Source organism: Phyllostomus discolor, chromosome X (assembly GCF_004126475.2).
Source record: "Phyllostomus discolor isolate MPI-MPIP mPhyDis1 chromosome X, mPhyDis1.pri.v3, whole genome shotgun sequence".
Lineage (NCBI taxonomy): Eukaryota > Metazoa > Chordata > Mammalia > Chiroptera > Phyllostomidae > Phyllostomus > Phyllostomus discolor.
In genome coordinates, this window is record NC_050198.1 from 43522636 (window position 1) to 43535934 (window position 13299).

The 13299-nt window shown below is 38.7% G+C and overlaps 1 protein-coding gene across 1 annotated transcript in view; it reads right to left on the reverse strand.

Annotated features, from left to right (window-relative positions):
- AFF2 (AF4/FMR2 family member 2) overlaps positions 1–13299 on the reverse strand; it is a 587647-nt gene that overhangs the window by 309201 nt on the left and 265147 nt on the right. Inside the window, exon 5 of the mRNA XM_028523486.2 lies at positions 1521–1607. Coding sequence (XP_028379287.1) covers positions 1521–1607 — 87 coding nt within the window. The remainder of the gene's footprint in view (positions 1–1520; positions 1608–13299) is intronic.

Here is a 13299-nt window from a genome sequence, read left to right on the forward strand (position 1 = left end):
ATCTGTTCTTCTTCATGGAGTGTTCTTCTCCTGAGCTCTTCTCCACCTGTCAAAGTTACAAGCATACTCCAAATGCTGCTATCTTTGTGAGCATTTCTTCAATGCCCCATGGAGTATTAGATACTTCTCTGAGCTTTTATTCTCTATGAAGACACTTTTTACATTGCTTTGTCCTTTAGCTGATAACATACTGAGGGCTTTGCTTCATCCCTAACTTAACCTATTACATGCCCTCAGTAAATGGTTTCTGAATGGATGGATGGATGATTAACTGGATGGAAGAAAAGAAGGGAGAAGATATTATTTTTTTCTTTTAACATGTGTTATTAGAATATCCATGTCTACTTAAGCACTTTATTTTTTTAAAGATTTTATTTATTTATTTTTAGAGAGGGAAGGGAGGAAGAGAGAGAGAGAGAGAAAGAGAGAGAAAGAGAGAGAAACATCAATGTGCGGTTGCTGGGGGTTCTGGCCTACAACCCAGGAATGTACCCTGGCTGGGAATTGAACCTGGGACACTTTGGTTCCCAGCCTGTGCTCAATCCACTGAGCTACGCCAGCCAGGTACTTAAGCACTTTAAACACTGTGAGAAAAATTCTTACCGGGAGCAGGTGAGGAAAATTATATTAAACATTTGACATTAGAAATATAGAAAAATAATTTTCTGTCAATGCAATGTATAGGTATGTTGTAAAGATCGATATGCTCTGTGAGCAAGAACTAGAAGTTGATATAAAAATAAAATTTGATTCATTAGAATGAAGAGTATAGGTTTTTTAAATAAAAAAATTGGATATCATTACATTATCTATTTGTCCTTTCTTAAGGGATAAGATCATTCTTCTCTCTGATTCATCAGCTCTGGACATCATAACATGGACAGTGGCCATGCTCTAGGTAGTATAACACATGCCAGTGTCAAATTTTATGTTTTCTATTGTGTAAATGTACCATAGTTTTTTGATCCATTCATTTACTGATGGGCACTTAGGTTGCTTCCAGAACTTGGCTATTGTAAATTGTTCTGCTAATGAAGGGGGACCTAATCAACAAAACAAATAAGCAGGCAAAATAACCAGAGTCATTGAAATCAAGAACAATCTGACAGTAACCAGAGAGGAGGTGGGAAGGGATGATGGAGGGGAAGGGAGGAAGGGATTTAAGGACCACTATAAAGGACACATGGACAAAATCAAGGAGGGGTAGAATCAGGGGAGGGAGGTGGGGATGGCTGGGGTTGGGGGAATGGTGGGAGAAAATGCAGACAACTGTACTTGAACAATAATAAAATAAAAAAAAAAGAAGGGAAAATAATTTAGTTACAGCAATGTCAAAAATTTGTATTTTCTTAAAGTCTCTCTTTCAATAAAAATGATATTTATATTAACATTTCAAAGGGAAAGAGTATACATTTTATGAAACTAGAAGGCCATGTCTATTTTTATTTATAATAATCCAGTTGGAAGATTAGCATAATTCAAATAAGATAAAGGAAAATGTAGGAATGTAGATAACTGACCTGTGCTGGGATGGAAAATGTGTACTGTTCTGAGTTTCTAGGAGTATGCATGGCAGTGAGAGGAGTAGGCCAGGAATGTGTTATCTCCTGATGAGGAAAAACACACCAACTTTATTTTAGAGAACATAGAAAATTAAACACCTTCTTGGCACTAAACATAGTAAGCTCTTTGTAAATGCTTACTGACTTAATTGGCTTAATTTTTTTCAGAGGAACTTAAAGTTATTAGGTGCATTCCCCTGCTCTATACTGGTGCCTAAAACCTATGTACAATACAAAGGTCCATCTAGCATCTGCTTGCACATTGCCACAGGCAGGGAGCTCACTACTCCTTGAAGCAACCTGGCCCATGTTGAGACCACCTGACCAGATTATTCTTCCTGGTTGTGAGCTAAAGCTCTCCTTTGGAGCTTCACAGAACACATCTCTTCTTTAGCATGCCAAGATTTCAGCTGTCTAAAGACAGAAATTCTATCCCCTGATATTGTCTTTTCTCTAGGCCAGGGGTGTCAGACTCATTTTCACTGGGAGCCACATCAGCCTTGTGGTTGCCTTCAAAGGGCTGAATGTAATTTCAACTCCTTAACAGTTAAGGAGTAGTTACATTTATGCAGTCCTAAAATTATTTCAGCCCCTTGAAGGCAACCACGAGGCTAATGCGGCCCCTGGTGAAAATGAGTTTGACACATCTGCCTAGGCTAAGACATCTGCAGCTTGTTTATTCACTTGTCGGTAATGTTCATCTTTTCTTCTATTGCTTGAGTACCGTGTAAGGCTAGTCTTATCCAAAGTTAGCCCCATCATTTAAAGATATAGGTCCTATTTCACCAGAGTCAACCAAAGGGCAGTAAGCACCAGTCTGGTATAGGAGTGTTGTCTCTTTTCAGCAATTAGGGGGCACGCTTCAATCAATGAGAGGTTTAGTTTTATTTCTTTCCACCACTGGCTTTAGACATGTGTCTCTGGTTTGATTAAAAGGTGTTTTAACCATCTGATGGATGAACTCACTTCTCAAAGGTGTACTTTCTCTCCCAGGTCTTTAGTATTTACTTTGTGGCAGATTCTTATCATCTTGAATTCCTGTCCCAGTGCACTGACCTGCTGGCCAATCCACACGGAATTGAATACAATTTTGCATTTCCAATTACAATTGATTCCCTCTACTTGGAAATGTGAAATTTCATGAAAAAGCAAGCTGATCCAATGATGCATTTGATTAAGGTAGGGAGGATGCAACTGAAAGGAATTTCCTGAAAGAATATCTTCATCGAAGAATAGTAAAGAAACTAACTTCCCCAAATTAGTTAGAGATGTAAAGTACAAAAATCTCAGAGAAGATTTTCCATTGCTATCCTTTTCACTCACACTTGAAGTATATTAATATATTTTTATGTTCTTGCTATTCCTAAAATAAGAACACCCATGCAGCTTTACACAACCATCCTAATTCTTTACCTGTTAATCGGGGAGGGATGAAAAACTACTGTAAAGTTTTTCCACAGCTTTTAAGGCAGGCTCCAGTGATGAGCAATGTACTCAACATTGTGTCACTTCTCCATTAACAACAAAAACTAGATATACATACTCTAACACACATGCATGCCTTATTGGTCTGAAACTCCATTTCTGGGTTTCTTTGACCCTTCCCAAGAGAGAGACAAAACAATAATTAATATCCCCACTGGGCAGTCAAAATTTTGGAGCTTGTAAGACATGGGGACACTTGCACACAGACTCACATTAGTCATAAGTGAATGATGATGACCAGTTCCAAAGCTCATACTCTTTCCTCTATATTACATATACCAGGCATGTCTTCCTTTTGTAAGATTGATTAACATGGTTAATGAAGAAAGGACTAAGTAAGTAATAATGTTTTATTTTTCAATATTTGATAGAGAATAAGTTTCACAAGCAATAGAGCATTCTCAATAATTTCTAAAAATGGGCAGATGTTTATATTAATGTTATCTGAAAACTCCATTGTCAAACCCAGAAAAATCAGAAAGGGCCCATTTTTCCACCAGAGATTTTCCCCAACCATATTATGCATGCTATAGCTCATGGCAAGAACTCTATTGAATCCAGAATAATTTGTGGGAGGCCCTGGTTTGCCTGACTTACAAATGGAAGCTGGGTACCCCACATACTAAGGGGGAGAACACAGCCTGAATTCCAGACTCTGCTAATCTCAAATGTATGCCATCCTCACCTAACACAGGCTTGTCTAAACTGGTTTTATTTCAAGTAATTAGCATATTGTCCCAAACCTTGTCTTACTCAATGTTGTAGTTCTGGTGCCCATTACATAGTAACTGGCTAATATGTTATATTATTAGTCTCTGGAGTTTCTATGTGAGATAATAATAATAACAACAACAATAATAATAATACCAAGATTTACCAAGTCATTACAGTGAGCCAAGTACTTATTTCTATACTCCATTTGTTTGTACCACTAAATAAAGAGGCAAGGATTAGCATCATACTCATTTGGCAGATGAGAAAACAGGTACAAAGAAGTGAAGTGACTCATCCAAGGCTACAGTTAGCAAGTGGCAGAGTTGTTTTGGTGGATTTCCTGCATTTTATTCTACTAACTTCTTTGAGTTGGCATTATATACCAGCTGTCAGGATTTAGAAAGGATAAAAGGTCAAGTCCCTTCTCTGGAAGAGTTCACTTTGCTTGACATGCTAACCACCAAGAGAGGGAAATATACAAAGGTGTCAGAGAGGAATTCTATGAGTGAGCATTTGGAAAAGACTTCATAGTGAAGGTGAGAAGAACAGTGTTTGTGAATGTATGGTGGTATGTATGTGTGTGTTCTCCTTTCAGAGGCTAATATACCTGGCACATAGTAGATGTGCAATAATACATGTTTAGGTTAAATAACATCATAACATAAATATTAAGGTCGTTATCCCAAAGACTTCAAACAAGGGATAATTATAGCAATTTTTCAAATAACCATCATAATGAATATGAATGTTGGTAGTATCTCATGTATTTCACTGCTATTGCTGCTGTTGCTGTGGTTGTTTGTTGTTGTTGTTGTTGTTAGAGTCAGAAGAATTACCAAAAGATCCCTGATCTAAGAGTAAGAAGAGCTTACCTCATGTCTTACTTCTGCCAAACTAAGTGATCCAGGTCAGGTAGCTTCCCCTCTCTGACCTTCAGTTTTCCTATCTATAATATGTGGCCTTTGGCTCAGATGGCCTCTAGGGGTTCTCTCACATGGTAATGTTTAATCTCTGCTTCTACCCCTCCTGCCTGCCTCTTCAGGCTTGCCACAGGGGAAAGTAGGCTAATGAATGTGCAAAGTTTTAAAAACCATATAGTGTAGGATACATGCAAAGCTTGTTGCTACTAGCCCCACAAGCACAGTGACATTACCAGCATGAGTCTGAGAGTCTGAGTGTACCTGTTTAGCCAACAGGTACTTTGGGCTCCGTCCGGGGTTAAAGATGTGAGGGACTCAATACCTTTCCCCCTTCCATCTACTGAAGTGTCAAGAATGCAATAACTGAAATTTTAGAAGTACTTACAAATTCCTGTAATAGTTTGTTCAATAAAGGGCATTGGGGAAATTGTAGAAAAATACAACTAGATCACTTTCTTACACCACACACGAAAATAAATCCAAATGGATTAAACACTTAAATTTTAGACCTAAACCATAAAAATCCTAGAAGAAAACATAGGAAGTAAAAATCTTAGACATTGCTTGTAGCAATATTTTATCTGATATATCTGATATATCCCCAGGCAAGGGAAACAGAAAAAAAAATAAACAAATGGGACTACATCAAACTAAAAAGTTTTTGTACAACAAAGGAAACTGTCAACAAATTAAAAAGATAAGCCACTGAATAGGAGAATATATTTGGTGATAGATCTGATAAGGGGTTAATATTAAAAAATTATAAAGAACAAAACACATGCACAGAAAAACCAAACAATCCAATTAAAAAATGGACAAAAGACTTGAATAGACATTTCTTCAAAGAGCACAAATAGATGGACAATAAACATGTGCAAAGATGCTCTACATCAGAAATTACTAGAGAAATGCACATTAAAACCACAATGACATATCGCCTCACACCAGTCAGAGCAGCCACCCTTAACAAATTAACAAACAAGTGCTGGTGAGGATGTGGAGAAAGGGAAACACTTTTGCATTGTTGGTGAGAATGTAGACCAGTGAAGCCACTGTGGAAAGCAATATGGAGATACCTCAAAACATTAAAAATGCGGGGGGATCTAAGATGGCGTTGGAGTAGGAAGGAGCAGATTTGGCTTTCCTCTGCTCAGGGGAGAGAGTCCTGACTGATCTTTGGAGTGGAAAGGCAAGCAACCAACATATTTCAGCATTTTTGAGAACGGAGGACCAAGGATTGTGGTAGAACCGAAAGAACAAAGAACAGATCACTGCATCAAGAAGAACCAGCCTCAACACAACCTGCCCTCACCAGCACAACAAAATATAGAAGGTGGTGGACAGAGTGACCCACATTTAACCAGCTGGCGGGAAGGAACCACCAAAGAAAGACTCAACAACAATCAGAACCCAAAGGCAAACACAAAGCCAACTTAAACAACAGCCCAAGACCAGCGAGCTTGGGGGGTCAAGGAAACAGTACCACTGAAACTCACTGCTACTCTACTAAAGAAGTTCACATCATAAACCGAGGGAGCCAGAACAGATCAATATAAGAAGCTGAGGTGAACAAGAAGAGTCTCACAAACAATGGGAAGACAAAGAAATACTCCCCAAATGAAAGGAAAGGAGGAAGCCTCAAAAAGAATGCTAAATGAAACAGAGGCAATTCAACTATCAGATATTGAATTCAAAGCAGTGATTGTCAGGAAGCTCAATGAGCTCACAGTGAGCTACGAGAAACTACAGGGAAGCTACAATGAACTCAATGAAAACTACATCAGCATAAAAAAGGAAATAGAAACTCTCAACACGGGCCAAGAGGAAATGAAGAATACAATCTCTGAAATGAAGAACATAGTAGAAGGAATGAAAAGCAGGATCGATGAAGGAGAAGATCGGATCAGCGGGCTAGAGGACAAAATAGAAGAAAACACCCAGAAAGAGCAAGAAAGGGAAAAGAGGCTCAGAAAGAATGAAGAGGGATTAAGAGAAATGCAAGACAATATGAAATGTAATAATATCCGTATAATAGGGATACCAGAAGGAGAAGAAGAACAAGGGATAGAAAACCTAGTTGAACAAGTGATGATGGAAAACTTCCCTAATTTGATGAGACAAAAAGTCACACAAATACAGGAAACACAGAGAGTCCCAATCAAGAGGAACCCAAGGAGGCCCACCTCAAGACACATCATTATTAAAATGGCAAAATTTCAAGACAAAGAGAGAATCTTAAAGGCAGCAAGGGAGAAGAAGGAAGTAACATCCAAGGGAGCCCCAATAAGGCTAACAGCTGACTTCTCAATGGAAACACTCCAAGCCAGAAGAGAATGGCAAGAAATAATCCAAGTAATGAGAACCAGAGGCCTGCAACCACGACTAATTTACCCAGCAAGGCTCTCAATTAAGATAGAAGGCCAAATAAGAAGCTTCTCAGACAAAAGAAGTCTAAAAGAATAGACCTCCACTAAGCCAGCTCTGCAAGAGATGCTGAAGGGACTGCTTTAAGGAAAGAAAGGAAAAGAGAGAGTGAGAGAGGATCACACGTACATAAAAGGCAATGAATAAGTACCTATCAATAATAACCTTAAACGTAAATGGACTAAACGCTCCAATCAAAAGACATAGAATAGCTGATTGGATAAGAAAACATGACCCACACATATGCTGTCTACAAGAGACCCACCTCAGGATAAAAGATCTGCACAGGTTGAAAGTGAAGGGCTGGAAACAAATTTTCCAAGCAAATGAACAGGAGAAAAAAGCCGGGGTAGCAATACTCATATCTGACAAAATAGACTTCCAAAGAAGATCCATAAAGAGAGACCCAGAAGGTCATTTCATAATACTCAAGGGAAGAATTCACCAAGAAGACATAAACATAGTAAATATATATGCACCCAACATAGGAGCACCTAAATACATAAAGAAAATCTTAGAGGACTTCAAGAAAGATATGGACAGCAACACAATTATTGTGGGGGATTTTAACACCCCTCTATCAAAAATGGACAGATCTTCCAAACAAAACATCAACAAAGATATTGTGGCATTGAACAATACCCTAGACGAGCTGGGCTTTACTGATATTTACAGAACCCTCCATCCCAAAGAAGCTAAATACACATTTTTTTCAAATGTACATGGAACATTTTCAAAGATTGACCACATGATAGGACACAAAACAAGCCTCAACAATTTCAAGAAAATTGAAATCATACCAAGCAATTTCTCGGATCACAAGGGACTGAAACTAGAACCAACCCCAAGGAAAAAAACCCAAAACACTCAAATTCATGGAGATTAAACAGCATGCTATTAAACAATGAATGGGTCAAGAATGATATTAGGGAAGAAATCAAACGGTTTTTGGAAACAAATTAAAACGAACTCACAACAACCCAAAACTTATGGGACACAGCCAAATCAGTCCTGAGAGGGAAGATCATAGCGATACAGGCCCACCTAAAAAAGTTAGAAACATTTCAAACAAACAACCTAACCCTACGTCTACAAGAACTCGAGGAACAACAACAAAGACAGCCCAGAGCAAGCAGAAAGAAGGAAATAACCAAGATCAGAGCAGAATTAAATGACATAGAGACTAAAAGCACAATTCTAAAGATCAATGAATCCAAGAGTTGGTTCTTTGAAAAGATAAACAAAATCGACAAGCCTTTAAGCAGACTCATCAAGAAAAAAGAGAGAAAACCCAAATAAACACAATCAGAAGTGAAAGAGGAGAGATTACAACAGACACCACAGAAATACAAAGGATTGTAACAAATTACTACAAAGAGCTGTATGCCAAGAAATTTGAAAACCTAGATGAAATGGACAAATTTCTAGAAAAATATAACCTTCCAAAACTCAATAAAATGGAAGCAGAAAGCCTGAACAAACCAATAACAGCAAAAGAAATCGAAGCAGTAATCCAAAAACTCCCAACACACAAAAGCCCTGGACCAGATGGTTTCACAGGAGAATTCTACAAAGCATTTAAGGAAGAACTAACACCTATCCTTCACAGACTATTTCAAAAAATCCAAAAAGATGGAAGACTACCAAACTCTTTTTATGAGGCCAACATCATCTTAATCCCAAAACCAGATAAAGACACAACAAAGAAAGAAAACTACAGGCCAATATCGCTGATGAACATTGACGCTAAAATCCTCAACAAGATACTGGCAAACCGCATCCAACAGTACATTAAGAAGATCATACACCATGACCAAGTGGGATTCATTCCAGGGATGCAAGGATGGTACAATATTCGCAAATCAGTAAATGTAATACATCACATAAACAAAAGCAAAGACAAAAACCACATGATCATATCGATAGATGCAGAAAAAGCATTTGATAAGGTACAGCACCCATTTATGATAAAAACACTCAGTAAAGTGGGAATAGAGGGAGCATTCCTCAACATAATAAAGGCCATATATGAGAAACCTACAGCCAACATTATACTCAATGGGCAAAAATTAAAATCTTTTCCACTAAGAACAGGAACAAGACAAGGATGTCCACTTTCACCACTTCTATTCAATATAGTACTGGAGGTTCTAGCCACAGCAATCAGACAAGAAAAAGAAATAAAAGGAATCCAAATCGGAAAGGAGGAAACAAAACTGTCACTGTTTGCAGATGACATGATAGTGTACATAGAAAATCCTATAGACTCCACCAAAGAACTGCTTGACTTAATAAATGAATTTGGTAAAACAGCGGGGTACAAAGTCAATATCCAGAAATCAAGGCATTTCTGTACACCAACAATGAAACAGCAGAAGCAGAAATCAAGAAAAAAATCCCATTTGAAATAGCAAAAAGGAAAATAAAATACCTAGGAATAAACCTAACCAAAGAGGTAAAAGACCTGTATTCAGAAAACTACATAACACTGAGGAGAGAAATCAAGGAAGACACAAACAAATGGAAACATATACCGTGTTCATGGATTGGAAGAATTAATATCATTAAAATGTCCATACTACCAAAAGCAATCTACACATTCAATGCAATACCGATTAAAGTACCAATGGCATATTTCACAGACATAGAACAAACACTTCAACAATTTATATGGAACCATAAATGACCCTGAATAGCTGCTGCAATTTTGAGAAAGAAGAGTAAAGTAGGAGGAATTACAATACCTGACACTAAACTATACCACAAGGCCACTGTAATCAAAACAGCCTGGTACTGGCATAAAAACAGTCACATGGACCAATGGAACAGAACAGAGAGCCCAGAAATAAACCCAAGCCTCTACGGTCAATTAATATTTGACAAAGGAAGCAGCAACATAAAATGGAATAAAAATAGCCTCTTCAACAAATGGTGTTGGGAGAACTGGACAGCTACGTGCAGAAAAATGGAACTCGAGCACCAACTTACACCTTATACAAAAATAGATTCAAGGTGGATAAAAGACTTAAATATAAAATGTGACACCATTAAAGTCCTAGAAGAGAACGTAGGTAGGAAAATCTCAGATATTTCACACAGAAACTTTTTTACTGACTTGTCTCCTAGAGCAAGGGACATAAAGGAAAGAATAAACAAATGGGACCTCATCAAAATTAAAAGCTTTTGCACAGCTAAGGAAAACAGTATCAAAATAAAAAGAGAACCAACTGTATGGGAAAACATATTTGCTAATGATACCTCAGACAAGGGTTTAATCTCCAAAATATATAAAGAACTTACGCGACTCCACTCTAAGAAGACAAGTAACCCAATTAAAAAATGGGCAAAGGACTTGAACAGACAATTCTCCAAGGAGGACATACAGAAAATCCAAAGACACATGAAGCGATGTTCAATATCGCTAGCCATCAGAGAGATGCAGGTTGAAACCACAATGAGATACCACTTCACACCAGTCAGAATGGCCATCATAAACAAAGCAACAAACAACAAGTGTTGGAGAGGATGTGGAGAAACGGGGTCCCTAGTGCACTGTTGGTGGGACTGCAGACTGGTACAACCATTATGGAAAGCAGTTTGGGACTTCCTCAGAAAACTAAAAATGGATCTGCCTTTTGACCCAGCAATTCCATTGCTGGGACTCTATCCTAAGAACACTAAAACACCAATACAAAAGAACCTTTGCACCCCGATGTTCATAGCAGCACAATTTACAATAGCTAGGTGCTGGAAGCAACCTAGATGCCCATCAGTAAATGAATGGATCAAAACACTACGGTACATTTACACAATGGAATTCTATGCAGCAGAAAGAAAGAAGGAGCTCATACCCTTTGCAACAGCATGGATGGAGCTGGAAAGCATTATGCTAAGTGAAACAAGCCAGGCAGTGAAAGACAAATACCACATGATATCACCTTTAACAGGAATCTAAACAACAAAACAAAACAAAAAACTAGCAAAATATAACCAAAGACACTGAAATACGGGATAGTCTGACAGTGGCCAGAGGGGAGAGAAGAGGGAATTTCAGGGGGGAATGGGTAGGGATTACAGGAACAAATTTGGAGGACACATGGACAAAAACTACGGATGGGGGGTAATGGGGGGAAGGGGGGAGGGTTGGGTCGAGGGCCTGGAACGAGAGTAGGGGGGAGAAAACTGTACTTGAACAATGATTGAAATAAAAAAAAAGTTAGGGGAAAAAATGCATCTGCATTTTTACCCAGCAATCCCATGTCTGGTAATATACCCAAAGAAATCTGCAACATTAATTCAAAAGAACGTAAGTACTCCTATGTTCATTGCAATGTCATTTACAATCACCAGGATACAGAAGAAGCTCAAATGTCCATCAGGAGGTGAATGGATAAAACAATTATGGGGCATTTACACAATGGAATACTACTCAGCCAAAAAATAGAAGAAAAATCTGTCCTTTGCAACAGCATACAGGGACCTGGAGAACATTATGCTAAGTGAAAGAAACCAATCAGAGAAAGACAAATACCATATGCTTTCACTCACATGTGTAATCTAATAAACAAAGTGAACTAACAAGGAAAATGGGAACAGATTCATGGAGAGCAGGATGACAACTATGGGGGATAAGAGGTTGGGTGGAAGTATAGAGTGAAAAGGAAAAAGGACTCATGGACAACAGTGTGGTGATTGTGGGAAGTGTGGAGGGGGTATAAGGGGGATAAATAGTAATGGAAAAATAAAATAAAAGGTAAAAAAAAAACAGAATAATTGAAAACAGTTGAGTGGTTTTAAAATACAAATGTGATTGGATAGATGGAGAATATACCCACACAATGAGGCTGTAGTTTATTTTCATACACACTTGGATTTAAATGATTCCCAAGTCATGTTAATCAACCTTAGTCTCCTAGTTCCTTTGTGAGAGTGGGTTACTTTTCCTTTTTTCCTCCTGTAAGTATACTCCCAAGGAGTACTGTAATAGGAAAGTAAATATACATAGTGGGCAGTCTTACATGCCTCCATAGCTTAAGGAGAATCAGCATCCTTGCTCCTCCAAAACAAATATAAACCTGATAATATTTAGTCCCCCTGTCTCATTTGTGCAAGTGAGGTAGGTGTGCTTGTTAGATAGTTAAATCTTCTTCTTTAGCTAAAGGGAAAACTCTCCTCCAGAGCAAAACCACACATGTGTGTATGTGGGAGATGTTAATAACTTACCAGCAAACTTAATTAATTTGAATAAATAATTTAGATCCTTTTCATCATGGTCCCTGAGAGTCCTCTGAAGAGCCAGAAAGGGAGGGGTGGAGGCTAGAGTTAGGCATTAAAGTTGTCAGGCAATAAGGGACAAGGGACCATGGTATCCCCAGCATGGGTTTGCCAGGGACTTTGGACTTAGGAGAGTAGCAGTTCAATAATTGCTCAGCCCTCAATCCACCATTGATTGCTAACTGGCCTGTAGAATTCTCTACTCCTCCATGATAGGAGTGGGAAGCCAGGCAGAGGTATTAGCACTGCTATCTGCAGCAGCAATGAATTTGTTAAGTAGGAAACAGATGTCAGAAGCTGTAGCAGGCCTTGGGATGGGCCCCCAGAGGGAGCTGAGTAGTCAGCTGTGGGCAGATTCACATACTGACTGGTCTGCACAGGCTGCCACTCCCAGTATGGCATACCAGAATGCAGCCTTGCTGCTGTGCAGCCCCTACAGAAACATGCAACTACCTGCTTCTCCTGGTAGGCATTCCTCAGGCAGGCCCTATAAGGACAAGGGCTGAAAAATTAAGCCCTTTGGCCAGGGTCAGGGAACTTGGCTGTTCCATATGAAAGCCCCCATGGAAGGAAGCAGGGCACAAGGAAAGGACTACTGGTATCTCCCCTTTTGAGGCCTTCCAAGATAGACATCGTGTTCCCCAAAATGTTTTGCCTGAAAGATGCTCATACAAAATGTGCTATCTACTTAGGGCTCTTGAGATATTTTTAACCCTGGTCAGACCATAGTTTAGAACACTAAGACCACTTGGCAAATGAGATTCTAGTGGTCAGACTGGAAGATTGTCATGGATATAATACATGTTGGCTTCAGCAAGGCATCTTACATGTAACTCTTACAACTAAGGAGGGAGATATGTGAGGTGCATTATCACACACTAAGGTGGATTTATGGTGCAGTTGAATAAGCTTACACCAAT